The 27,492-nt window shown below is 43.9% G+C and overlaps 1 protein-coding gene across 2 annotated transcripts; it reads right to left on the bottom strand.

Annotated features, from left to right (window-relative positions):
* Window positions 1-2,293: 2,293 nt before the first annotated feature.
* On the bottom strand, window positions 2,294-27,438 carry LOC110502801 (tripartite motif-containing protein 16-like protein). 2 transcript variants are annotated; one of them, XM_021581094.2, is made up of 7 exons: window positions 26,473-27,438; window positions 9,268-9,363; window positions 5,778-5,858; window positions 5,443-5,595; window positions 4,653-4,824; window positions 3,756-3,851; window positions 2,294-3,567 (listed from the first exon to the last, which is right to left on the bottom strand). In XM_021581094.2, exons 1-7 carry the CDS (start codon window positions 27,385-27,387, stop codon window positions 2,927-2,929), a joined length of 2,154 nt encoding a protein of 717 aa, XP_021436769.2. In that variant the 5' UTR covers window positions 27,388-27,438; the 3' UTR covers window positions 2,294-2,926. The 2 variants fall into 2 exon arrangements, with proteins under 2 accessions (XP_021436769.2, XP_021436770.2); XM_021581095.2 differs by lacking the exon at window positions 26,473-27,438 and adding an exon at window positions 22,161-22,547.
* Between the last annotated feature and the right edge of the window lie 54 nt (window positions 27,439-27,492).

Here is a 27,492-nt window from a genome sequence, read left to right on the forward strand (position 1 = left end):
GGTATTGTGTGTACTTTCCAAATGCACTGTGTATATACAGTTGAAGTCGGACGTTTACATACACTTGGGATGGAGTCAGTAAAACTCGTTTTCAACCACTCCACAAATTTCTTGTTTACAAACTATAGTTCTGGCAAGTCGTTTAGGACATCTACTTTGTGCATGACACAAGTCATTTTTCCAACAATTGTTTACAGACAGATTATTTCACATATAATTCACTGTATCACAAATCCAGTGGGTAAGAAGTTTACATACACTAAGTTGACTGTGCCTTTAAACAGCTTGGTAAATTCCAGAAAATTATGGCAGAAGCTTCTGATAGGCTAATTGACATCATTTGAGTTAATTGTACGTGTACCTGTGGATGTATTTCAGTGCCTCTTTGCTTGACATCATAGGAAAATCAAAAGAAATCAGCCAATACCTCAGAAAAAAAATTCAGTCATCCACAAGTCTGGTTCATCCTTGGGAGCAATTTCCAAACGCCTGAAGGTACCACATTCATCTGTACAAACAATAGTATGCAAGTATAAACACCATGGGAACACGCAGCCCTCATACCGCTCAGTAAGGAGACACATTCTGTCTCCTAGAGATGAACGTACTTTGGCGCAAAAAGTGCAAATCAATCCTAGAACAACAGCAAAGGACCTTGTGAAGATGCTGGAGGAAACAGATACAAAAGTATCTATATCCACAGTAAAACGAGTCCTATATCGACATAACCTGAAAGGCCGCTCAGCAAGGAAGAAGCCACTGCTCCTAAACCGCCATAAAAAAGGCAGACTACAGTTTGCAACTGCACATGGGGACAAAGATCATAGTTTTTGGAGAAATGTCCTCTGGTCTGATGAAACAAAAATAGAACTGTTTGGCCATAATCATTATGTTTGGAGGAAAAAGGGGGAGGCTTTTTGAAAAACGTGTGCGAGCAAGGAGGTCTACATTACCTGACTCAGTTACACCAGCTCTGTCAGGAGCAATGGGCCAGAATTCATCCAACATATTGTGGGAAGTTTGTGGAAGGCTATCCTGAAACGTTTGACCCAAGTTAAACAATTTAAAGGCCATGCTATCAAATACTAATGGAATGCATGTAAACTTCTGACCCACTGGGAATGTGATGATTTTGTATTTTCTACATTGTATAATAATAGTGAGGACATCAAAACTAAATAACACATATGGAATCATGTAGTAACCAAAGACGTTTTAAACAAATACAAATATATTTCATATTTTATATTCTTCAATGTAGCCACCCCTTGCTTTTGACAACTTTGCATGCTCTTGGCATTCTCTCAAACAGCTTCACCTGGAATGCTTTTACAACAGTCTTCAAGGAGTTCCCACATATGCTGAGCACTTTGTTGTTAGTGTGCCTTGAATTCTAAATGAATTACTGACAGTGTCACAAGCAAATTACCCACAAACCATCACACCTCCTCCGCCATGCTTCATGCTGAGGTCCTCCGTTCACCTACTCTGCATCTCACAAAGACACAACGGTTGGAACTAAAAATAAAAAATGTGTACTCCTCAGACCAAAAGACAGATTTTCACAGGTTTAAAGTCCATTGCTCATGTTTTTTGGCCCAAGCAATTCTCTTTTTTCTTATTGGTGACCTTAAGTAGTTGTTTCTTTGCAGGAATTTGACCATGAATGCCTGATTCACGCAGTCTCCACTGAACAGTTGATGTTGAGATGTGTCTGTTACTTTAACTCTGTGAAGCGTTTATTTGAGCTACAATTTCTGAGGCTGGTAACTTTAATGAACTCATCCTCTGCAGCAGAGGTAACTCTGGGTCTTCCTTTCCTGTGGCGTGCCTCATGAGAGCCAGTTTCATCATAGTACTTGATGGTTTTTGCGATTGCACTTGAAGAAACACTCAAAGTTCTTGAAATGTTCTATATTGACTGACCTTCATGTCTTAAAGTATTGATGGACTGTTGTTTCTCTTTGCTTATTTGAGCGGTTCTTGCCATAATATGGACTTGGTCTTTTACCAAATAGGGCTATCTTCTGTATACCACCTCTACCTAGTCACAACACAACTGACTGGCTCAAACGAATTAAGAAGGAAAGCAATTCCACAAATGAATTTATAAAAAGGCACACCTATTAATTTAAATGCATTCCAGGTGACTACCTCATTAAGCTGGTTGAGAGAATGCCAAGAGTGTGCAAAGCTGTAATCAAGGCTGTCACGACTTCCGCCAAAGTCGGCTCCTCTCCTTGTACGGGCGGCGTTCGGCGATCGACGTCACCGGCTTTCTAGCCATCACCGCTCCATTTTTCATATATCCATTTGTATTGTCTTGTTTCCATACACACCTGGTTTTCATTTCCCCAATCAATCTACTTGTATTTAACCCTCTGTTTCCCATCATGTTTTGTGTGTAATTGTGTCATGTTATGTGGTGTTAGTTTAAGCGCTTTACTTTTATGTTCCGTTTTTTGAGCGTGTTTGATTTATGTAGTGCTCTTGTTTTTGGAACTTTAATAAAAGTGCGCCTGTTCATTATACTCTGCTCTCCTGCACCTGACTTTGCCTCCAATATACCATTGACAAAGGCAAATGGTATGTAGAAAATAATTTACAAATCTAGTGAGGTTTATTGTCACCTTATTGGGATATACAGTGCATTCGGAAAGTATTCAGACCCCTTTTTCCACATTTTGTAACGTTACAGCCTTATTCTGAAATGGATTAAATGAAAAATTCCCCTCATCAATCTACACACAATACCCCATAATGACAAAGTGGAAAACAGGTTTTGGAAATCTTTGCAAATGTATTAAAAATAAAAACAGAAATATTTACATAAGTATATGTACAAGTATGGGGCCGGCTGATGCGTTTCGTTTTCCTTTTCCATTTCTTTTTAGGGTTGACGGGAAATTTACCACTGACAAATGAATCATTGATCAACAACAGAAGATACTGTGAAACGGCTGGGGGGTGCAACATCAGTGTTTGGGGGTGAGTTAGGAGGAGAGGGGCTTTTCAGTGTCAGCGACTCCCCAGGTCCAACAAGCTCTATCACGTTCTCCTTCTTCGACAGCCAGAAGGCTGGGTAAAGAGGCTCCAGAAAGTCAGCCTTGTATTTGTGAATGAGGGTCATGCCGACAGCATTATCCACCCCATAGAAGGCCAGTAGGCCACAGCTGAATTCCACATAGACCCCAATACGTGTGAACTTCCCCACTTTCAGAGGCGTCTCCACATCACTGTGCCAGGCAGAGAAGCTGCGGCCGTTCCATTGTAGACACCATGAGAAGTCATTGCCGGTAATGCAGCTGTTGTTCTTTGGGCTCTTGCGATCGATGCTCTTGTAGGTGAGTCCGACATACGTGCCCTCACCGCTCACGTCCACCTCGAAGTAGTGTCGACCAACATAGAAGCTCTCTGTGGCCAGTACCTGGCGCCAGTTCTCAAAGCGCTCAGGGACATCGGGGTACGGGTGTTGCCAGGGTGTGGTGTTGGTCACCTTCCTGTTTTTCTCAGTCAGACGCAGGAACTTATGGGCCGTGTCTGCGTCAAAACTCACAGGCGCGGCATCTGCAAAGCGTGAGAGAGAATAACAACATAACAGTAATGAGAAAGAATAGCAAAACAGGATCAACAACTTAGGCAAGGCTAACTTTACACATCCAAAACAACAATACTGCAATAATACATGAACGTTCAAGTGATTTGAAGGATTGTTTTGCTTCTGTAAGGACCTGAATGGTATAGAAGAGACTTACACTTTAGGAAGTCATCCCGCGTCTTTGGGTCTGGCAAAGTCATGTTCTGTTTGGCTGCGATTGTTTCATGGACTGTGGTTTTTATCCCCATCTTGTCTGAAGAGTAGAGAGAGAGAAAAATAACATGTTTTAGTGTAAAGAAATCACATGGCCAACTTCACTTTTTAACTCCCAGGCATGAATTTTCCATTTGAATGTAGTTATTTTTTCTGCAAGGACAAATATGACATTGTGCATGAAAGAACACATAGTCACTGTAATACTAATCTCCTTCAGGCAACCTTTTTTGTCCTTGATGTCTCAAATGTGGTGACTCACACAGCTCACAGCTGGGCTTCACTCTAGTGACAGACAGTCCAAGATTAGACGCTCTCAACTGTTTTTATTTTTCTGAGACTTCAGTCAACCTGTTGTTACCAGAGCACTACACCTACTGTATGATACACTGTCTGAAGGATTGATCAGGTCTGCAGAGAAGTATGAACACATATGATCTCTCTGGCTATCTGGAGCACAAAGCTGAAGTGTTATTCTTTCGCTTGTAACACTGTCACTTCCTGTTTACTTACTCCTTTCTGTATGACCAGGGTGAGGGATGCTGTGGTGTGTTGACCACAGGAGGTTTGTGGTACCTTAATTGGGGAGAACGTGCTCGTAGTAATGACTGGTGCAGAATCAGTGGAATAGTAGCAAATACATCAAATACATGGTTTCCAGGTGTTTGATGCCATTCCATTCACTCAGTTCTGGACATTATTATGAGCCGTTCTCCCCTCAGCAGCCTCCTGTGGTGCTGACCCTTCCCAGCAAATAAACATAGATCGGGACTTGCTGAGGCTTGCCGCCAGCCACTATTGCAGTTTTTTCCTTTGCTCGCCAAACGGTGACTGCACTCACCATTTTTGCAGGTCTCTTTGAGTGTCTCTATGTAATTGGACAGCAGCTTCTCACACAGCTCCTGTGTGGAGGTAACAATTATTCTGCTGAAGGAGTTGAGCCGGTCTATGAGGCCGATGTAGAACCCAGGTAGGGTAATGTCAGGGCTGTCCTTCTTCCATTTAGAGTACTCCTGTAAAACACACAACACAGCTTCGTTCGCTATTTTGGACCTCGTTGGCAATTAATGATGAACTGTCATTAATGTTGCCATGTCCATGGGATGTACTTGTACATCAAGCTGCCTTGCACTACAGAAACAGGAGATAGGTGCCTGCCCCTATGGGCCATTCTGGGTTGTCTAAAGCTTACTTATTTACTTACGCAGCACATACAGTACGACAGTTCAAGTTTGTGAATGACTACTGAGTCATTTGGCATTGTCAACACAACAATCTCAGAATCCACCAGACCAGAGAAAACCACCTTACCTGTAGGAAGTCCACCTGAGTCATGGTTCATGATTAAAGTGAATACGCATGATAGCAGCGCTGTGGCTTGAGTTAAGGTTAATGAATAACACTGCTGAGTCACAGCACTCCATCACCACAACCTTCTCAGTGTTCATGATTAACCCCCAAAGAGCTCTTGGCCCCAGCAAGTAATTGTATGTGCAGCCACTACTTCAAAGCTAACCACCATGAGAACCACGAATGAGTGAATAACACTACAAACTCCCATGGCACTACCTCCATGTCAGTCTCCACCATAAACCATCATAAATCACCAGGCCATGTGAGAACCACCTTACTTGTAGGAAGTCCACGTCGTTCTTGTTCTTCGAGAGCTTTTTCAACTGCTCTTGTGTCTTCTTCAGCTCAGTGCACTTCTGCTCCAGGTGTACCTTGATCCCCTCGGTCTGTCTGAGAGCCTGCTTGTCCTCTCCCTCCAGGATCTCTGTCACCTTTAAGTTTAGGTTCAGGTTTAGGTTTATTTGAAAATCTTGGTTCATATGAAAAAACATACATAACATATGATGTCATACTATATATTTTTAAAAAGCAGGTAAAAAGAATAGATCAGCCTACATATATGCACATTGCATACAACATATAGACATATCACTTAATCAATATACAGGGTTACCTCTCTCTTGGCCCGCTCCACCGCAGCCTGCAGCTCCATAAACTGGCTGTCAATCACCTCACGGACCACCATCACTGAATTCTAGATGGGGATATGCCAAAGGTGTTTTCGGGTCAGTTTCACAATTGTGTATGTATTATCAGGTATATGGACATAGGGGATAAGGTGACGGCTGATTAGTGTTAGATAGATAGAGATAATAGATTCAATCATAGCCACAGGAAGTACGGGCACCCCCTGAAAAATCTGAATAATGTATATATATATATATATAGTACCAATCAAAAGTTTGGACACACCTACTCCTTCAAGGGTTTTTCTTTATTAATGTTCTGTGTTGTAGAATAATAGTGAAGACATCAAAACTATGAAATAACACATATGGAATCAAGTAGTAAGCAAAAAAGTGTTAAACAAATCAAAATATATTTTAGCCTTTAGATTCTTCAAAGTAGCCACCCTTTGCCTTGATGACAGCTTTACACACTCTTCACATTCTCTCAACCAGCTTCACCTGGAATGCTTTCCCAACAGTCTTGAAGGAGTTCCTGCATATACTGAGCACTTGTTGGCTGGTTTTCCTTCACTCTGCGGTCCAACTCATCCCAAACCATCTGAGTTGGGTTGAGGTCAGGTGATTGTGGATGCCAGGTCATCTAATGCAGCACTCCATCACTCTCCTTCTTGGTCAAATTGCCCTTACACAGCCTGGAGGTGTTTTTGGTCATTGTCATATTAAAAAATGAAAGATAATCCCACTAAGCGCAAACCAGATGGGATGACGTATCAACAGTGTCACCAGCAAAGCACCCCCACACCATCACACCTCCTCCTTCATGTTTCACGGTTGGAACCTGTCTAATGTCCATTGCTCGTGTTTCTTGATCAAAGCAAGTCTATTCTTATTATTGCTGTCCTTTAGAAGTGGTTTCTTTGCAGCAATTCGACCATGAAGGCCTGATTGACGCAGTCTTCTCTGAACAGATGATGTTGAGATGTGTCTGTTACTTGATCTATGTGAAGCATTTATTTGGGCTGCAATATGAGGTGCAGTTAACTCTAATGAACTTATCATCTGCAGCAGAGGTCATTCTGGGTCTTCCTTTCCTGTGGCAGTCCTCATGAGAGCCAGATACAGTATTTAAAGAAACTGGAACACATATATCAAGCAAGTATTTCTAGAAACTGGAAAACATATATCGAGCAAGTATTTTTATATTCCACAAGTATATCAGATTAACTGTTTCTTAAAGATAATTATCAGACTCAAGTTGCATTTGCAAAGTATTTCAAGAAACTGGAAACATATATCAAGCAAGTATTTCAAGAAACTGGAAAACATATATCAAGCAAGTATTTTTATATTCCACAAGTATTATCAGAGTTGTAAATACCCATCCCGGATCCGGGAGAATTGTCATCAACTGACACTAAGTATCATAACGCAACGGACAAAAAATCTTACTAGAAAATGTTCATATTCATGAAATCACAAGTGAAATATATTCAAACACAGATTTTGAAAATATGCTTTACAGCCAAAGCAAGACAAGCATTTGTGTAAGTTTATCGATAGCCTAGCATAGCATTGTACCTAGCTAGCAGCAAGCAATCTGGTCACGAAAATCAGAAAATCAATCAAATTAAATAGTTTACCTTTGATGAGCTTCGGATGTTTTCACTCACGAGACTCCCAGTTAGATAGCAAATGTTCCTTTTTTCCAGAAAAATTATTTTTGTAGCCAAAAATAGCTCCGTTAGTTCTTCACGTTTGGCTGAGAAAACGACCGGAAATTGCGGTCACAACAACACCGAATTAGCTCCATAATAGCTCCATAATATCTACAGAAACATGGCAAACGTTGTTTATAATCAATCCTCAAGGTGTTTTTCAAATATCTATTTGATAATATCTCAACCGGGACAGAGCTTTTTTCAGTAAGACCGGGTGGAAAAATGGTTACCCCGAGAAATACACAAAGAGCCATCAGGTGGACACTGACGCAATGTTGTCACTCAGGCTCATTTTTCAAAATAAAAGCCTGAAACTATGTATTGTGATACTAGACACATTAAGGAAGCCATAGAAAAAGGAATCTCGTTGATATCCCATTCACTGCTCAATAGGGAAGCACAGGAATGGACTCTTATTTAGAAACCGCTGCGTTCCTGATTGGATTTTTCTCATTCTTTTGCCTGCAATATCAGTTCTGTTATACTCACAGACAATATCTTTACAGTTTTGGAAACTTTAGAGCGTTTTCTATTCTAAGTTGTCAATTATATGCATATTCTATTTTTCGGTCCTGAAAAATAGCCTGTTTACTTTGGGAACGTTATTTTTCCAAAAATAAAAGAAATGACCCCTAGATTCAACAAGTTAACTGGGCAATCTTCATCCCCCCCACTGGAGGGCCTTGCGGTCATGGACAGAGCAATTCCCGTACCAGGCTGTGACGCAACCGATCAGGATGCTCTCGATGGTGCAGCGGTAGTATTTGCAGAGGACACAGGGCGTCCTCAGTCCTCAGTGATGTGGACACAGAGGAACTGTGACTCACTCTACTGCAGTCCCATTGATGTGGATCGGGGCATGTTCCCTCCTCTGCTTCCTGAAGTCAACAATCAACTCCTTTGTTTAGCTGATGTTGAGGTTGATGTCATGACACCACAATGCCAGTTCACTTACCTCCTCCCTATACAGTAGTCTGACTCGTCATTGTTGGTTATCAGGCCTACAACCATGGTGTCATCAGCAAACTTGATGATGGAGTTGGTGTCGTGCAAAGCCATGCAGTCGTGGGTGAACAGAGAGTACAGCAGAGGACTGAGGACACACCCCTGGGGGCCCCTGTGTTAAGAGTCAGTGTGGAGGAGGTGTTCTTGCCAATTCTTACAGCCTGTGGTCTTCCCGTCAGGAAGTCCAGGAACCGGTTGCAGAGGGTGGTGTCCAGACTCAGAGCTCTATGCTTGGTGTCGAGGTTGGAGGGCACAGTGTTGAATTCTGAACTGTAGTCAAGGAACAGTATTCTCACATAGGTATTCCTCTTGTCCAGATGTGTTATGGTCGTGTGAATAGCGATGGAATTGGCATCGTCCGTGAATCTGTTGGCGTGGTATGCAAATTGGAGTGGGTCCAGTGTACCTAGCTTGCTGGCCTTGACATGGGCCACACAAACCAGTAGATTCCATTTACTACACATGGGTAAACTTGTTGGGGTGGGTGGATCCTATAACTGGGGACTTATAGATCAGAGGTTTCAATAGTGTTTACTGCCCGTGAAGACAGCCTGTGAGAAATTGTGACATGCCTCTGTTTTTGTGTCACTGACTGTGTGGGTTACCTGGAATCTGCAAACACAATGCTACATAGCACTTTGTTGACAAGACAACAGTCAAATCTATCAGCAGGATTGTCAGGGGTCGTCATAGTCTTAGCCTTTGACATCATCCTTTAAACAGGTAACAAGGACACTGCAGCATACTGTACCTCAAAGGAAACCGTGTTGAGTTGGAGTTGGTTGATGGCATTCTCTGCTGCCGCCACTGTCTTCACCATCTCTGTTTGTTTATCTCGTAATTCCCTCTGGCAGGAAAAGGGAGAGGAAGACAAAGAGAGGAAAATTCAGTGACTGCACACATAGCCACAGCAGTGTTATCACCCTGCAGATATGTCCAATTGTTATGTGACTCTTATCAGCACCTCACAATCCTTTCAAGTTGCACCCACCACTCGCCATTATACGATCTGTTTATCATGTTATGTAAATAAGTGGCAAGAGAAATTATGAAGAACGACAACAGCTTTTAATTTCATCTGTTTTCTTTATTTACTTTCAACATCAGAAAACATTCCAAAATGTGTCATTCAAGAGTCTTTACTCATTAGAAGAAGAAAAAAAAGTAAAACATGGTGAAAGATACGCTGTGATGATACTGAAGATTATACCATGGGCCTCAGACTCGGAGGCCTAACACAGCTTAATATTACTTACTGTGTTTGACCTCTGAGACGCAGAGGCCTATAGTCTGCCCTGTAGATAATCTTGGCATTCTGCAATGATTAAACTGCAGACAGGGTCTAGGCTAGGATCATCCAACAAGCAAACAGGCTGTGCTGGTCTTGCATCTTCTGGTGGCCTACTGCCTCTTCTAGTGACCTATTGAAAACAGTACAATAATGATATACCAAATTAAGATGTGTGTTGTATGCCTTTTGTTTTGATGACAAAACAAAAGTAACCTACACACCTGTGGAAGTTTGTTGCTTTCAGGGTCCAGCCCCAACTGACAGGTTGAATACCATGTGCCTTTGTTGTTGTTTTTTTAAGGGATAAGGGGCTGAGCTCTAGATGATTCTAACAGGCAATCAGGGCTGTATGTAAATATATAAACATTTGTATCTCCACGCCCACAAAGTCGGACTGAGAATTTCAGTGGCTCAAGATGGCTCAGGGAAATAAATGATTTTTACAAAAATATAGTGATTTATTAGACATAAACTGATGATTTTAAAATTAAATTAAAAAGACTGCATTGGAGGCAGTTAATAAATATATATTAAAAAGTTTAATGAAAAAAGTTTAATAGCTTTGTTGCTCTATTTGTGCTAGTAGTTATTGTACTGTGTACAGTCTATTCATTACCTCTGTTTCTGTCCATTACAGAACCACCACCATTCTACATCCCCATGCATCCTTTCATGTGTGAATAAAGATTCCCTGACCAACAAAACACGTCAAGCCGGGTCTCTCTCTTTCATGGTTGTTCGAGCTGGATTTGTGACTTGTCTGACACCACGACACTATGGCGGCCCACAGAGACCACACAGGATACTTGCCACACAGCCCATCTGCGGTCCAATTGAGTAAGGCTCTGGGGTATCCAGTGGACTACCACCATTTGGATTATGCCCCCAACCTGGGACCTGTGGGAGCCCCACACCTGATGACAGGACTTATATGGCCCCTCTCCTTTATATGGCCCCTCTCCAGATTGCAGGACTCAGACGTCAATCGGCTGTTGCAGGAGTTGGGGGCATAGGGTGCTTCTTCTCCAAACCGTGGAGGTGGGAAGCCATGATGCATTTTCCACCTGCCGTACTCTTGCAGGAGTTCCTGCTACACTACCACCCTGAATTGTTGGACTTGTCCCTGAGACACAAATGGGCGGCCTCAATTTTGGCGGAACTGGTGACAGCACGCAGAGAGACTTGCAGCCACCCAGGTTCTGCATTGCAGAGAAGCATGCTCTGCCACCCCTCCCAGCTCTAGAGGTGACCCTGCAGTTCTCCTGCCAACTTGTAGTCCAGTGGTCACCTGTGCAGGAGCAAGCTCAGCCAGCATCAGTACCAGCTCCTCTACCATGGCCGCTGTTGGCAGCACCAAGGCCAGTCTAGCGACCCCCAGGACTACAGACAGTCCAGACGCCTGGGCTGGATCATCGGCCCCCGGGACTACAGCAAGTCCTTTCGTTCTTGGTGCTCCAGCCAATACTGCAGCCGACGAGAGATATTGCACTCCAACCGCTGCCACAACCAGAAACCCAGCCTGTCCCTGATCTAGGGGCCATCCAGCAGCACCTGACTTGCCTGCTGCAACCTACGATGACCGGCCACACCACTGTCACCAGCTACTGACAGCAAAGCCCCACCAGACCCAGCCACAGCTCTGGGTCCCATTGGGATGTCCAGGATACCCCTGCCCAGCATGCACCACCTGACCCAGCTCCAGTCCTGGTCAGACCGCCGCTTGTCTTTCTGGACGTACCACCACTGAGTCCTCACCCAGCCTTAACCTTGGGTCTACCACCAGGGCCTGCTCCAGACCATCCTTCAGTTCCTGCACCTCCACCATGCCTGGGTGTGTAACTTCTGTGAGGCTGTCTTATAACCGGGGTGGTGTCAGTGGGTCACTGATCAGGAAAACATGTAGAACAGCTCTCTTTCACCAATCTTAATAATTCAGTTCAATTGATTTATTTGACCAATTTATTGAAACATTTACTATGCTGCTGCGTCCCATAAAGAATGTGTTTTCCTCTCTGTTTCTCTACTATCAGATTATGTTATTTTTTAAATGAAGCTTCCAGACATTTACAAACATGTACCTACAGTTGCTTACAGCCATGAGAAGTATTGTGAGATTTCTAGACAACTTACAGAGGCAATTATTAGGCCATTATGTCACGCCCTGACCTTAGAGAGCCATTTTATTTCTCTATTTGGTTAGGTCAGGGTGTGATGTGGGTTGGGCATTCTGTTTTTTGTTTTCTATGTTTCTTTATTTCTATGTTTTGGCCGGGTATGGTTCTCAATCAGGGACAGCTGTCTATCGTTGTCTCTGATTGGGAATCATACTTAGGTAGCTCTTTTTCACTCCTTTCAGCGTGGGTAGTTAGCCCTGATAAGCTTCACGGTTGTTTTGTTATTTCTTGTTTTGTTGGCAACATTTTATATAAATAAAAGAAAATGTACGCTCACTACGCTGCACCTTGGTCTCCTTCCAACAATGCCCATGGCAGAACTACCCACCACCAAGGGACCAAGCAGCGTGGCCAAGAGGAGCAGGGATCCTGGGCCCGGGAGAAGAGAGAATGGAGGACACCTTGGACATGGGAGGAGGTTATGGCAGGGGACAAGACCCTGCCATGGAAACAGGCTGAAGTAGCGAGGGAGGAACGACTTCGCTACCAGGACTCACGGCAATGGAGCAGGCATGAGAGGCAGCCCCCCCAAACATTTTTTGGGGGAGGGCACACGGGGACTTTGGCTGAGTCAGGTTGGAGACCTGAGCCAACTCCCCGCGCTTACTGTGGCGAGCGCCGTACTGGTCAGGCACCGTGTTATGCGGTGGAGCGCACGGTGTCTCCAGTGCGCGTTCACTGCCCGGTGTTCTACCATCCAGCTCCCCGAATCGGCCGGGCTGGAGTGGGCATCCAGCCAGGTCAGGGGGTGCCGGCTCAGCGCATCTGGCCGCCAGTACGTCTCTACGGCCCAGGATGTCCTGCGCCGGCTCTGCGCACTGTGTCTCCGGTGTGTCTGCACAGCCCAGTGCGTCCTGTGACTGCGCCCCGCACGTGCCAAAGTAACCATCCAGCCAGGATGGGTTGTGCAGGCTCTACGCTTGAGACCTCCAGTGCGCCTCCACGGCCCAGTGTATCCTGGGCCCGCTCCCAGAACCAGGCCTCCTGTATGTCTTCCCAGCCTGGTGAGTCCTGTGCCTGCTCCCAGAGCCAGGCCTCCTATGTGTCTCTCCAGCCCAGTGATGATCCATGGCAAGAAGCCTCCAGTGATGATCCATGGCACGAAGCCTCCAGTGATGATCCATGGCACGAAGCCTCCAGTGATGATCCATGGCACGAAGCCTCCAGTGATGATCCATGGCACGAAGCCTCCAGTGATGATCCATGGCAAGAGGCCTCCAGTGATGATCCATGGCACGAAGCCTCCAGTGATGATCCATGGCAAGACGCCTCCAGTGATGATCCATGGCAAGAAGCCTCCAGTGATGATCCATGGCAAGAAGCCTCCAGTGATGATCCATGGCAAGAAGCCTCCAGTGATGATCCATGGCACGAAGCCTCCAGTGAGGAGTCATGGCACGAAGCCTCCAGCGACGGCCTCCAGTCCAGAGCCTTCAGCGACGTCCTTCAGTCCGGAGCCTCCAGCGACGTCCTTCAGTCCGGAGCCTCCAGCGACGTCCTCCAGTCCGGAGCCTCCAGCGACGTCCTTCAGTCCGGAGCCTCCAGCGACGTCCTCCAGTCCGGAGCCTCCAGCGACGTCCTCCAGTCCGGAGCCTCCAGCGACGTCCTCCAGTCCGGAGCCTCCAGCGACGTCCTCCAGTCCGGAGCCTCCAGCGACGGCCTCCAGTCCGGAGCCTCCAGAGACGGCCTCCAGTCCGGGGCCCGCAGCGAGGGTGCCCAGTCCGGGGCCCGCAGCGAGGGTGCCCAGTCCGGGGCCCGCAGCGAGGGTCCCCAGTCCGGGGCCCGCAGAGGGGGTCCCCAATCCGGGGTCGACGGCGAGGGTCCCCATACCAAAGCGGGGTGAGCCAGAGGTGGAGCGGGGTCTACGTCCAGCACCAGAGCCACCACCGTGGATAGATGCCCACCCGGACCCTCCCCTATAGGTTCAGGTTTTGTGGCCAGAGTCCGCACCTTTGGGGCGGGGGGGGGGGGGGGGGGGGGGGGTGGTACTGTCACGCCCTGACCTTAGAGAGACGTTTTATTTCTCTATTTGGTTAGGTCAGGGTGTGATGTGGGGTGGGCATTCTATGTTTTGTTTTCTATGTTTTGTTTTCTATTGTTGTTTCTGATTGGGAATCATACTTAGGTAGCCCTTTTTCCCTCCTTTCAGTGTGGGTAGTTGACTTGTGTTAGTGGCACGTAGCCCTGATAAGCTTCACGGTTGTTTTGTTATTTCTTGTTTTGTTGGCAACATTTTATATAAATAAAAGAAAATGTACACTCACAACGCTGCACCGTGGTCTCCTTGCAACAACGCCCGTGACATATTATCAGACCATAGATGGGCTAAATGCACATTTCAGATGAGTGTGTTTGTGTCAATGCACATTTTCACGAGACTCACTTCTCATCCTTCTAGAAACCTGTGCTGCTGTGCTGTATGCAGGGTTGGGTAGGTTACTTTCTAAATGTAATCTGTCACAGTTGCTAGTTACCTGTCCAAAATTGTAATCAGTAACATAACCTTTGGATTACCCAAACTCAGTAACGTAATGTGATTACTTTCAGTTACTTTTAGATTACTTTCCCCTTAAGAGGCATTAAAAGAACACAAAAATACATAATACCAATTAAAATACAATGTTAGAGTTTACATAATTGGCCATTAATGGATGTTGCATTTTACTTTATGGGTTAGTTATGTATGCTTCTTCTAACCAATTGTCACGTTCTGACCTTTATTTTCGTTGTTTTGTATTTATTTAGTATGGTCAGGGCGTGAGTTGGGTGGGCAGTCTATGTTTGTTTTTCTATGTTTTGGGGCATTTCTATGTTTTCGGCCTAGTATGGTTCTCAATCAGAGGCAGGTGTCATTAGTTGTCTCTGATTGAGAATCATACTTAGGTAGCCTGGGTTTCACTGTGTGTTTGTGGGTGATTGTTCCTGTCACTGTGTTTGTTGTCACAGGATAGGACTGTTTTGCGGTTTCACATTTCTTGTTTTTGTTAGTTTGTTCATGTGAAGTTATTTATTAAAACATGAATCAAAACAACCACGCAGCGCTTTGGTCCGCCTCTCGTACAGACGAACGTCATTACACCAATTACTTTTTACTACAAAATAATATGATTAGGCTATATCTTTACAATAAAAACCCTTGATCTTCAAGAATAGGACTTGGAAATATAGATTAGCCAAAATGGTGTTCTTAAATGAAACTATTTTTTGTTTACAGTATGAAGCACAATACCACGGAGGAGTTTACCATAGGCTGGGATCCGCACTATGCAGCTGTTGCAAGAGCACATTTTTCACTGGCCACATAAACAATGATTGATAGGCAGCTCAAGCTTTTTCACAAATTATATTGAGCAATAAAAGCCCCACTCGTGATCTTCTTAAATTAAACTTGTTTTTGAGAGTATGAAGCACAACGCCGGAGGAATTTAGACGGGAACTCCCTCAAACGTTTATTTCCATAGGCTGTCATCCACTATGCAACTGTTGCAAGAGCACATATTTTCACTGGCCCACAAAAACAATGATTGATAAGCAGCTTAAGCTTCTTCAATTTAACCATTATTGGGTTAAAATACACATATACGTTTGTGAACAGCCATCCACAACAACCACACTCCGTAAATCGCAAATAGCTACACGAGAGAGCAGCAGTGTGATTCACATCAACGCGCTATGTAGATACCAATAATACGTTATATCCGTATATACACCACTGCTGTCGTCCTTACCGCCAAGCTTTTATTTAAGTTGGATAATTGTGGGATGCCGGCAGTAGTCACATTATTAGCTTGGACTGTAGCCTACAAAAACATATTCCTGCTCTTCTTTTATTATTTGTATTACTTTTCCCGCCATCCATCAAACGCATTTGGTGTGTCATCATAGTGGTCTCTGACTTGTGGTCAGACTTGCTAAGGTGGAACAAACTTAAACTTGCATCACTGAATATAATAAATGGCTCTCTATCCACCGGATGTGTACCTCTCCCATCTCCCATTCCTCTCAATTTTTTTTTGAAAAAGCTGTTGCGCACCAACTCCCTGTCTTCCTGAAGACAAATAATGTATACAAAATGCTTCTCTCTGGTTTTAGCGTGAAGGTGGTAAATTACATTGTAATGGCATCAGACCAAGGCTCTGCATCTGTCCTCGTGCTCTTGGACCTTAGTGCTGCTTTGACACCATCGATCATCATATTCTTTTGGAGAGATTAGAAACCCTAATTGGTCTACACCATGGGTTCTTAAACTTGTTCAGCCTGTGACCCAAATTAGAAATTCTGTGCTTTCCTGGGACCCAAGTTTAGGAAAATATGCAACTATATGTGAATATCAGTACATTTCATTGCCCTTATGCCTAAAGAAATGCAATTTAGACAAAAACAAATAATTAATTTACAATTAATTCTAAACTGGAATAAACAGATTGATCACATCACACAGATGTATAACAGAACACACACACAGGCTTTTTGATCCTACAATCCTAAGTAACAGTACATATCAATTATCAGGCCTACTGTACATATTACTGTAGACATTATTGTTGATAGAAAGTCTAGGTTGGAACTGTTGCTGTTAAAATACAACACATATATTTTATTCTGAACTTGAATAAACTGATTGATCACATCACACAGTCCTAAAAAGAGGTTTTTGACAATGCAATTGTCACGCCCTGACCATAGTAAGCTGTTTATTCTCTATGTTGGTTGGGGTGTGATAGTGACTAGGGTGGGTCATCTAGGTTTTTTGTATGTCTATGTTGGCCTGATATGGTTCCCAATCAGAGACAGCTGTTTATCGGGGAAAATGGCGGAGTCAGGGTTTAGACCTGAGCCAACTCCCCGTGCTTACCGTGGGGAGCGTGTGACTGGTCAAGCACTGTGTTCTGCGGTGATGCGCACTGTGTCTCCAGTGGGCATTCATAGCCCGGTGCGTTCTGTGCCAACTTGCAGTGCGAAAGGGAGCATCCAGCCAGGATGGGTTGTGCCGGCTCAGCGCTCCTGGTCTCCAGTACATCTCCTCGGTCTAGGATATCCTGTGCCGGCTCTACGCACTGTATCGCCAGTACGGCTTCACAGCCCAGTGCGTCCTGTGCCAGGGCCCCGCACTTGTCGGGCTAAAGTGAGCATCCAGCCAGGACGCATTGTGCCAGCTCTACGCTCCAGACCTCCAGTCCTGACCTCCAGGACCAGAGGTCCAGACCTCCATTCCAGTACATCCTGTGCCTGCTCCCCGCACTCGCCCTGAGGTGCGTGTCACCAGCCCGGTACCACCAGTGCCGGCACCACGCCTCAGACCTCCAGTGCGCCTCCACAGTCCAGTACATCCTGTGCCTCCTCCCCGCACTCTCCCTGAGGTGCATGTCATCAGCCCGGTACAACCAATGCCGGCACCACGCATCAGGCCTCCAGTGCACCTCCACAGTCCAGAGCTTCTGGCGATTGTTCCCGGTCCGGAGCTTCCCGTGACGGTTCCCGGTCCGAAGCTTCCGGCGACGGTTCCCGGTCCGGAACCTCCAATGACGGTTTGCAGTCCGGAACCTCCTGAGCCGGTCTGCGGTCCGGAACCACCAGCGACGGTCGGCGGTCCGGAACCACCAGCGACGGTCCGGAACCACCAGCGACGGTCGGTGGTCCGGAGCCAACAGCAGGGGTTCTCAGTCCAGAGCCTACAACGACGATCCACGGTCCGGTGCCTCCAGCAACGACACACGTTCCGGTTCCTCCTGCGACAATCCCAGCACCAGAGCAACCATGGAGGAAGACATCGGATCTGCGAGTGGAGTGTTTATTATCTATGTTGGTTGGAGCGTGATAGTGACTAGGGTGGGTCATCTAGGTTTTTTTGTATGTCTATGTTGGCCTGATATGGTTCCCAATCAGAGACAGCTGTTTATCGTTGTCTCTGATTGGGGATCATATTTAGGTAGCCATTTCCTCATTTGTGTTTGTGGGATCTTGTCTACGGATAGTTGCCTGTGTGCACAAGTAGCTTCACGGTTTGTTTGTTTTGCTGAGTTTCGGTATATAAAAAATATGTGGAACTCTACTCACGCTGTGCCTTGGTCTATTCATTATGATGAGCGTGACATCAATAATAAGGTCATGTTCAGCATTGACACTGTTTATGTACTTGAGAACCCTGACTGGATCAGAACATTTACTGCTTTCTCAGTCAGGCAGGAGACCACGCCCTGCTGTAGATGAGCAACCCAGAACTGTGAGTGTTTGCCTCAAAAAGCATCTTGCTTCAATCAGTTTATTCCAGTTCAGAATAAGAATTATTACTTGTATTTTAACATCAACACTTCCAACCTATACTTGTTTTTAACAATTTATACAGTAAAATGTACAGTAGGCCTGAATTTTTCACCTTCATCTGTACTGTTTCCTAGGGTTGCATCAGTAGCTAGCTAGCTTGCTTCGGCTAACGTTAGCTATTAGCTGTGTAACTTTACAAGGCCAGGGGATTGTTTGAAAGAGAATCTCACATCTACTACGAGAGATAGTACTCCCTTATTTCTGCTCATCATCGCCTGTTATAAAGTGACAACAATGCTTTGCTAGTTCACTTTTCCAATTTCGAAGCACTGCTTCCTGAAGCATTCTGCTCTGTTCTGAAAGAGCTCCCTGGCTTTAACGTCATGTTGTGGATGTTTGGTCTGGACATGTCGTTTTATTCATTTTTTAATTTTGAGAGACTCATTACTAAGTACTTCCCACATAAAACACATTGTGGGTGCTCGTCGTTATTTCTCAAAGTGTGTATGAAAGAGACAAAGTCATCACTGTATTTGCGTTTCATGACGATTGAGCTCAGTCAGAACTTGTGGCTAGCATGAATCCATTTCATGACAGTGGTGGGTGATGTTGAGTGGGAATGACAAGTCAGTGGCGCATCGTCTGCTGCTGAACAACAGCACTGCAGCGTGTGGATCGCAGAGTGATCTCCAAGAAAACTACAGAAAAAAGATCCGGGAAAACCACGAAGCACATGGGCATCACCCTCTATCTCTCCCACTCCCGCAGCTACCAAATTGAGCATTAATGAAATAATCATACATTTACGTTGCGACCCATACTTTAATGAATGCTGGTCTACACGGACAAGTTCTTACCTGATTTAGATCGTATCTGTTGGAAAGATATAAGTTAGTCTCCGTGGATGGTTTGTCCAATTGACAAATCAATTGTAAGTTTCAGCGTTTCTCAAGGTTCCGTTTTTGGACCACTATTGTTTTCACTATATATTCTGCCTCTTGGTGATGTCATTCGGAAAGACAATGTCAACTTTCACTGCTATGCGGATGACACACAGCTGTACATTTCTATGAAACATGGTGAAGCCCCAAAATTGCCCTCCCTGGAAGCCTGTATTTCAGACACAAGGAAGTGGATGGCGGCAAATGTTTTACTTTTAAACTTGGACAAAACAGATATGATAGTTCTAGGTCCCCAAGAAACAAAGATATCTGCAATTGGATCTGACATTTAATCTTGATGGTTGTACAGTCATCTTAAATAAAACTGAAGGACCTCGGCGTTACTCTGGACCCTGATCTCTTTTGATGAACATGAACTTGAACATGAACTTGAAATATTTCAAGGACAGGTTTTTTCCATCTTCATAATATTGCATAAATCAGAAACTTTTTGTCAAAAAATTATGCAGAAAAGCTAATCCATGCTTTGTCACTTCTAGATTGGACTACTGCAATGCTCTACTCTCCGGCTACACAGATAAAGCACTAAATAAACTTCCGTTAGTACTAAACACGGCTGCTAGAATCCTGATTAGAACCAAAAAATGTGATCATATTTCACCAGTGCTAGCCTCTCTCCTGTTAAGGCTAGGGCTGATTTCAAGGTTTACGACTAACCTACTCATCATTACATGGGCTTGCTCCTACCTATCTCTCTGACTTAGTCCTGCCGTACATACCTACACGTACGCTACGGTCACAAGATGCAGGCCTCCTTATTGTCCCTAGAATTTCAAAGCAAACAGCTGGAGGCAGGGCTTTCTCCTATAGAGCTCAATTTTTGTGGAATGATCTGCCTATCCATGTGAGAGACGTAGACTCGGTCTCGACCTTTAAGTCATTACTGAAGACTCATCTCTTCACTAGGTCCTATGATTGAGTGTAGTCTGGCCCAGGGGTGCAAAGGTGAACGGCAAGGCATTGGAGCGACAAACTGCCCTTGCTGTCTCTGCCTGGCCGGCTTCCCTTTCTCCACTGGGATTCTCTGCCTCTGACCGTATTACGGGGGCTGAGTCACTGGTTTACTAGTGCTCTTCCATGTCGTCTGTAGGAGGGTTGTGTCACTTGAGTGGGTTGAGTTACATACGTGATCTTCATTTCCAGTTTTGCGCCCCCTCATGTCGTGGAAGAGATCTAGCTTGTCCCGGACATCTCTGTTCCTCACCTGCTGTCTCGACCTCTGAATGCTCGGCCATGAAAAGCCAACTGGCATTTATTCCTGAGGTACTGACATGATGCACCCTGTACAACCACTGTGATTATTATTTGACTCTGCTGGTCGTCAATGAACGTTTGAACATCTTGAAGAACAATCTGGCCTTAAATGGCCATGCACTCCTATAATCTCCACCCAGCACAGCCAGAAGAAGACTGACTGGCCACCCCTCAGAGCCTGGTTCCTCTCTAGGTTTCTTCCTAGGTTCCTGCCTTTCGAGTTTTTCCTAGCCACCGTGCTTCTACATCTGCATTGCGTGCTGTTTGGGGTTTTAGGCTGGGTTTCTGTATAGCACTTTGTGACATCTGCTAATGTAAATAGGGCTTTATAAATACATTTAATTCAGAAAACAATGAAAGTAATCCTAGAAGTAAACGTCTATTTTTCAAAAGTATCTCATCTGAGTGAAATATTTTTGCTGGTAAAAGTATGTCTATTGGTATGTTATCCTCCTCACTTACCCAATATTTTAGTTCTCAATGTTTATTATGATTTTATTGGCAAAGCGGAATAAAAAAATCTAAATATGAGGTAAACTCCCAGCAGAGCCCCAAGTCCAATGGGTATATCCTCTGGCGTGTTGATGTTCTCAGAATCCATAGCCAGAATGATTTTGCAGTGCATGGTGATGAAACAGGTTTCCTGTTATATTCATCAGAGGTGTAGGGAGGGTGAAGACTGTGAATCCCCAAAATAGTATTAATACAGACGATTAACAAAACTTGCACATGGTGGTTTTTGTGGTGAATGTGAATGAAAAAAACTATTTTGATAATGGTTTTCATACACATACCATGTCCATAATGTAGATGTCTATGGGATATTACAGTAATTGAAGAGGTAAGGGAGGAGGATGGTAAATGTGATCTGCATAACATACCAATACCAATTGACATACCTTTGCATGCCTCCTTATAAGTATACCTGCAGACACAGGCACAAAAGTGTGCAGTTCATCTGCACGCAATACAGCTAGCCTCCAACATATTCTTATAACCTATTATATTCTGACCTCTTTGTTGATTAATATCCATTGAATTGTGTCCATTTTCTGTTTTTAGAAAGATTGGTGTAATAGGGTTATATTGGTGATTCCACTTGCCACTTTATTGTTAAGCCAATGGGTTTTTGGTTTGAGTTTGTTTTGCCTTCACCTACTCAACATGGCATCTTATTGGCTGGTTTGCGTAGCTTGCTTACGAGGGGGGATGTTCCAGTTAGAATCGTCCCAGTGAACAAGCACCAAACCAGCGGTAAGTTGTTGGTTGCAAAGCACTGTACATCAAAAGTGATTTTTATACTCTCAAGTGATAATTTAAATGTACAATTTATATTAAATTGTTTGTAAATGTTATTCGATAAGATGCAGCGGTTTTTGGAGAATATTTGTTGTGCATTTTGTTGTAGAGAATTCCCGCCAGTATTAGCTAGCAACTTACTGTGTCTGGTGGGGGGTTCATATATTTTGTACAGTGCGTGAGTGCAGAGTTGGATGGTGAGACGTGCATTGCATGACGTGCAATTTTGTGTCGTTCTTATCAGAATAAAGCTACATGACTGGTGCTACATGTTGGAGTTCCGTGTCGATGACTGATTGTACACAACGCAAGACGAGTACTGTTACATTGGCACAAATATGAAAATATAAATGGTATCATCATAAACATCAATTTAGATCATACAAGGGACAAACCTTACCTTAAATTGAGAAGATTTAAAGTGGCTGAGTTAACTTAAGTGCCTCAGTTAAATGCCTGCATCTGCTGTCCTTTCAAATCGAAATGTTTCAGTTGGGCAGTTACATTCCTGCAAGAACCCCCACCAACTAAGGAGGTTCCTCGATGAACCCCCACCTCCTATGTGGTTCTTGGAAGAACCTTTTGTGGGCCATTTACAGTGTCAAGAGCCCTAAGGTTCTTCAAAGAACTTTGAGGATCTTAGTTGAACCCTTGTCGAAACCTACATTTTTACAGCTAGTTTTTTTTGTAATCCGTTAATCCTTTACTCCCCAACCTTGGCTGTGGATGAGATGTGTGATCATTATGAGCACCCTATTGAAAGGCGACACTTTGAAAACCTCCCAGTCAGCCCAGTGTGTGACTTTCAATGTTGCATTTCCACATTCTAGCATGGTGCCAGATCTGATTGTGCTGTCTTGCCAATTACCTATGGTCCTTGTCAAGGATGGAGTTAGTAAAACAGCACAAACAGATCTGGGACCAGGTTACTCAACATCTGCACTTGTGTCTTTCCCTCTCCCTTCCCCTCAGTAGATTCCTGTTCAGGTCTGAACATGCTCTCATTGCTCTGAAAAGACCCATACCTTGTTCTAAAGACAGGAACAGAAAAGCCACTCGACCTCTTTGAGTTTAAACCATTTGTAGATGTGTAAATTTGAATTATGTCATCGTTCAGTCCAGAATGTCGACACCTTCTCCTGAAGGGAATTATATTGTCCTATATTGTCTCATAATTTGGCACAGAGACGCATATCTCACGTCACAAAACATTACTTACAGCTATTCATCTGTTGTGTCTTGTTATGTTGCGAGACAACAGTTAGAACTCTTGAAGGGACACTGAGTCCAAAATCATGTGTCTCAAATGTTACCGAAATATCTTGTTTTGATGTTCCCTGAGCCAGCATTAAACAGTAACTCAACAAAGATAATTAGATACATCTAGATAAATGGCACAAACTGTTGTATAATGTTATGGGTCAGCACAGACAGAAGACTCTGCCTCCTGTTCAATCCCACCCTTATTCCATTGAGTTATGTAATTCCTCAAAATAGATATTTGCTCAGGATGATACAAGAAGAACATGAGGAATGAGCTGTTGACGAAGAGGAGCTTTCTCTCCTCAGTCATACTTTGAGTTTAGTTCAGAATATGAGCTTATTGCAGCTACATTGCATGTAAATTACCAAGGATTCAGCTAGTAATTGAGTTGTTGCATGACTATTGTCAAATATTGACTTCTTGGATTGTCATACATTCCTATGTTTACTTAAGGAATGGCATTATTCCAAGTTTTGCAACAACTCACTGTGCAAATAACAGGTGTGAGCTACACTGTAAAGCCCAACGTGCTGTCATTACTCAGAACTTTTGAGGAAATCCATTGCACATACTATGCATTATCTCCGTACAGTTGATTAAAGTGATTTTCTATTTTTACTCAAATAGAGAGTTATTGTTTTGAGTTGAATTTTTGAGTAACGCACCCACTTGCAGGTAGGGTTGCAAAATTCCCAGGTTTTCCAGAAATCCTGGTTGGAAGTTTGCTGGAAAAGGAAGCAGAAAATATTGGAAATTTGTGAAAGTCACAGGAATTTTGCAACCCTACTTCCATGCCTGATGCTTCCAACACTCTACTCAGCAAACTGGATGCAGTTTATCACAGTGCCATCCGTTTTGTCACTAAAGCACCTTATACCACCCACCACTGCGACTTGTATGCTCTAGTCGGCTGGCCCTCGCTACATATTCGTCGCCAGACCCACTGGCTCCAGGTCATCTACAAGTCCATGCTAGGTAAAGCTCCGCCTTATCTCAGTTCACTGGTTACGATGGCAACACCCATCCGTAGCACGCGCTCCAGCAGGTGTATCTCACTGATCATCCCTAAAGCCAACACCTCATTTGGCCGCCTTTCGTTCCAGTTCTCTGCTGCCTGTGATTGGAACGAATTGCAAAAATCGCTGAAGTTGGAGACTTTTATCTCCCTCACCAACTTCAAACATCTGCTATCTGAGCAGCTAACCGATCGCTGCAGCTGTACATAGTCTATTGGTAAATAGCCCACCCATTTTCACCTACCTCATCCCCATACTGTTTTTATTTATTTATTTTTCAGCTCTTTTGCACACCAATATCTCTATCTCTACCTTTACATAACCATCTGATCATTTATCACTCCAGTGTTAATCTGCATAATTGTAATTATTTGCCTACCTTCTCATGCCTTTTGCACACAATGTATATATAGACTCCCCTTTTTTCTACTGTGTTATTGACTTGTTAATTGTTTACTCCATGTGTAACTCTGTGTTGTCTGTTCACACTGCTATGCCTTATCTTGGCCAGGTCGCAGTTGCAAATGAGAACTTGTTCTCAACTAGCCTACCTGGTTAAATAAAGGTGAAATAAAAAAAATAAAAAATAAAAATGTAGCCTGAGGTATGAACTGGGGTACAATTATGCACTTATAACTAAAGGGTACCACTACAGTGACGACCAACCAGTGCTCCCTCACATTGGCTAACCGGACTATCTGCATTGTGTCCCGCCACCCACCACCCGCTGTTCATCATATATGCATAGTCACTTTAACCATATCTACATGTACATACTACCTCAATCAGCCTGACTAACCGGTGTCTGTATGTAGCCTCGTTACTTTAATAGCCTCGCTACTGTATATATCCTGTCTTTTTACTGTTGTCAAACTTCTTTACCTACCTATTGTTCACCTAATACTTTTTTTGCACTATTTGTTAGAGCCTGTAAGTAAGCATTTCACTGTAAGGTCTACACCTGTTGTATTCGGCGCAAGTGACAAATAAACTTTGATTTGAAGTGTTTGTACCCCTTTAGGAACAAATCTAAACCTTTTTGCCTGAGAGTGTAATATAATGGCCTGAAACACATGGTTTACAGGCCACATCAGGCCTACAAGTCACATTATGCTAGCTTGCAAGGTGATGTGTAATGCCTATTTGAATCCAGCTTTTGTGGTGAAATTGTCTGATGTGGCATGTAAACCAGGAGATTCAGGCTGCAGTATTAGGGTAAAACTATGCCCTCAAAATAAGGCAATATGAAATATGTATCCTATTGACTTAAATATATACATTTTAATGATAATATATATTTGCTTTGGATCTCACTTGGTGAAGGCTATAGGACAAAAACATGTATGACTGCAACAACCATGTCTCTGTCATTAATCAATACAGCCATGGGTAGTAACTCTACAATCCACTCGAAAGGCAAGACAACCTGGGAAATATACAATTAAGGTTTTACACTAAGCAATGTGTTAATTTAACACTGAAAAGTATAGACCCGTATAGACATTGGAACAGTGTTACATTTAACACTCTCAGTGTTGATTTAACACGGGATAATTTGCTGTGTTGTACCAGCAGGGGTTGAAGCTCTCTCTGTGACAGAATGCACTAAGAATGTCAGTCAATATATTATTTTGGTCAGATTTTCCATTCTGTTTTCTTGATTTGCTGTCTCCTTGTGGTGTTTTTGTTTGAGTGCTAAACTGTATATGTTAGTCCAGAGTTTCCAGAATGTACTACTGTACTGTGAAACTTGGACAATAATCACACAGTGATATAGGACAACCTTTATATGGGAATGTCCCTGTAATTGAATTAAAAGTAATCCTGTCGTCTTTGCAGTCGATATGAAAAGTCAACTTTATTAAAAAGGCAGTGTGTCCTTACAGTGACTATAGACTGAGACCAAAACGACAGTGGGACTCCATCCTTCTCCATGTCCTGGCTGACAGAAGTGCTAACATAACCCCCACTGTTAAGACCTACAACCAGTCAGACACTACTATATATAGCCTAGCTGTTGTCAAATGTGTGAAGGCTCTAGTTGATACAAGTTCATTATTACTTTAAATAAGAGCAGCTGCCTTTGATGCAAGCCAAATTCATTATGGCATAAGACTTGGGTAAGAACATGTGGACTGATGAAGGACATCTTCTTTATATACCATGGACAAATTATGAAGTTTGCCATATTATCATTAAGGATACTAATACAAGCTCAGTGCAGGCTACCATGACAATAGCCAATGTATTCCTACACGTGCTCATGCTGGTGAAATGTTCCTGGATGTTTTAGACTTCCACACCTGTTGTAAGGCTTTGGATGAGTTTGTGAACAAAACATCTTGTTTAGAGAGAAGTGAGTTTTTATTCCACTCTAAACTGAGAATAAGAGAGAGGGTGAAAGATTGCATGCAGAAGAGAAAGTGCAATACCTCTATGGTTCTGCGCGCCTCTAACACAGGAACAGTGTTATGTCCCCTATGGTCTTCTGTCACACAGTCCTGACAGACACACACAGCATCAGAACAGCAGAACAGCTCCAGGGACCATTTGTGAATCTCACAGGTCCGTCTCTCGATGTCCCTCAGCGGCTCCACCAGACGGTGGTTCTGGAACTTGGGGTTCTCCAAATGGGGCCTGAGGTGGGCCTCGCAGTAGGACACAAGGCAGGTGTGGCACGACTTTAGGGCCATGCACGGGCTCGTCTCCATACATGAGTCACACACAACATCATCGAGTCCCAACGACTCTACTTTCACCTCTTCCTTGACCTCTTCTTCGTTTGCCTTGTCTTCTTCCTTTGCGTTCTCTTCTTTTGCTTTCCCTTCCTTTGATTTCTTGTTCACCCCATCCTCATTCACTTCCTCTGCAGGCTGTGGAGGGTCACTCTCTTTCTCTTTCCTTTTCTCTTCCTCTGTTTTTTTAGGGTCCTCTGGTTCCTTCAGGTCTTCCTTTATCATTGTTTCCTCTGCGGTCTTTGAATCCTGGGCTTCTATGTCCTTTTCATATTTTTCTTTGGGTTTGATCACCGGTGGAGACTCAGCCACCATTCCATTCAACGTTCCATTCTGTTCCACAGGTGCAGTTTCAGGCTTGCCAGAGCTCTGTAGACACTCAGGACAGCCTTTACCTTTCTTCCCCAAGCAGGAGGCACAGACTGAGTGGCCACAGGTAGCGAGCTTATCCTTATTGAGAGCACTGGAACACACAGTGCAGCAGAGTTTCTGGTCTGGTTTGGATTTTGACTCGTTTTCTGTGTCTGCCATGTCTCTCTCTACAGTAGTTTCCTCTGCTCTCTTACTCTCTCTGAGACTAACTTCCTCAGCCGCTCCTGTTCCGTTCTGCATCTGCCTCTGGCTAACCCGTGTCAGTTTCTTCCTGGATCCCTCTGGAGTCTCCCAAGCCACACCTCAACTATGTGAATTCAATAGTAAGTAGGGTAGTATTCTATA

Source organism: Oncorhynchus mykiss, chromosome 23 (genome assembly GCF_013265735.2).
Source record: "Oncorhynchus mykiss isolate Arlee chromosome 23, USDA_OmykA_1.1, whole genome shotgun sequence".
NCBI classification, from domain to species: domain Eukaryota; kingdom Metazoa; phylum Chordata; class Actinopteri; order Salmoniformes; family Salmonidae; genus Oncorhynchus; species Oncorhynchus mykiss.

Coding starts and splice junctions, on each gene's coding strand:
- LOC110502801 (XM_021581094.2), bottom strand. CDS start 27,387: ATGCAGAACGGAACAGGAGCGGCTGAGGAAGTTAGTCTCAGAGAGAGT. Junction 9,364..26,472: donor AGGCGCGCAGAACCATAGAG/GTATTGCACTTT, acceptor TTTTCCTGCCAG/AGGGAATTACGAGATAAACA. Junction 3,568..3,755: donor GCGGGATGACTTCCTAAAGT/GTAAGTCTCTTC, acceptor CACGCTTTGCAG/ATGCCGCGCCTGTGAGTTTT.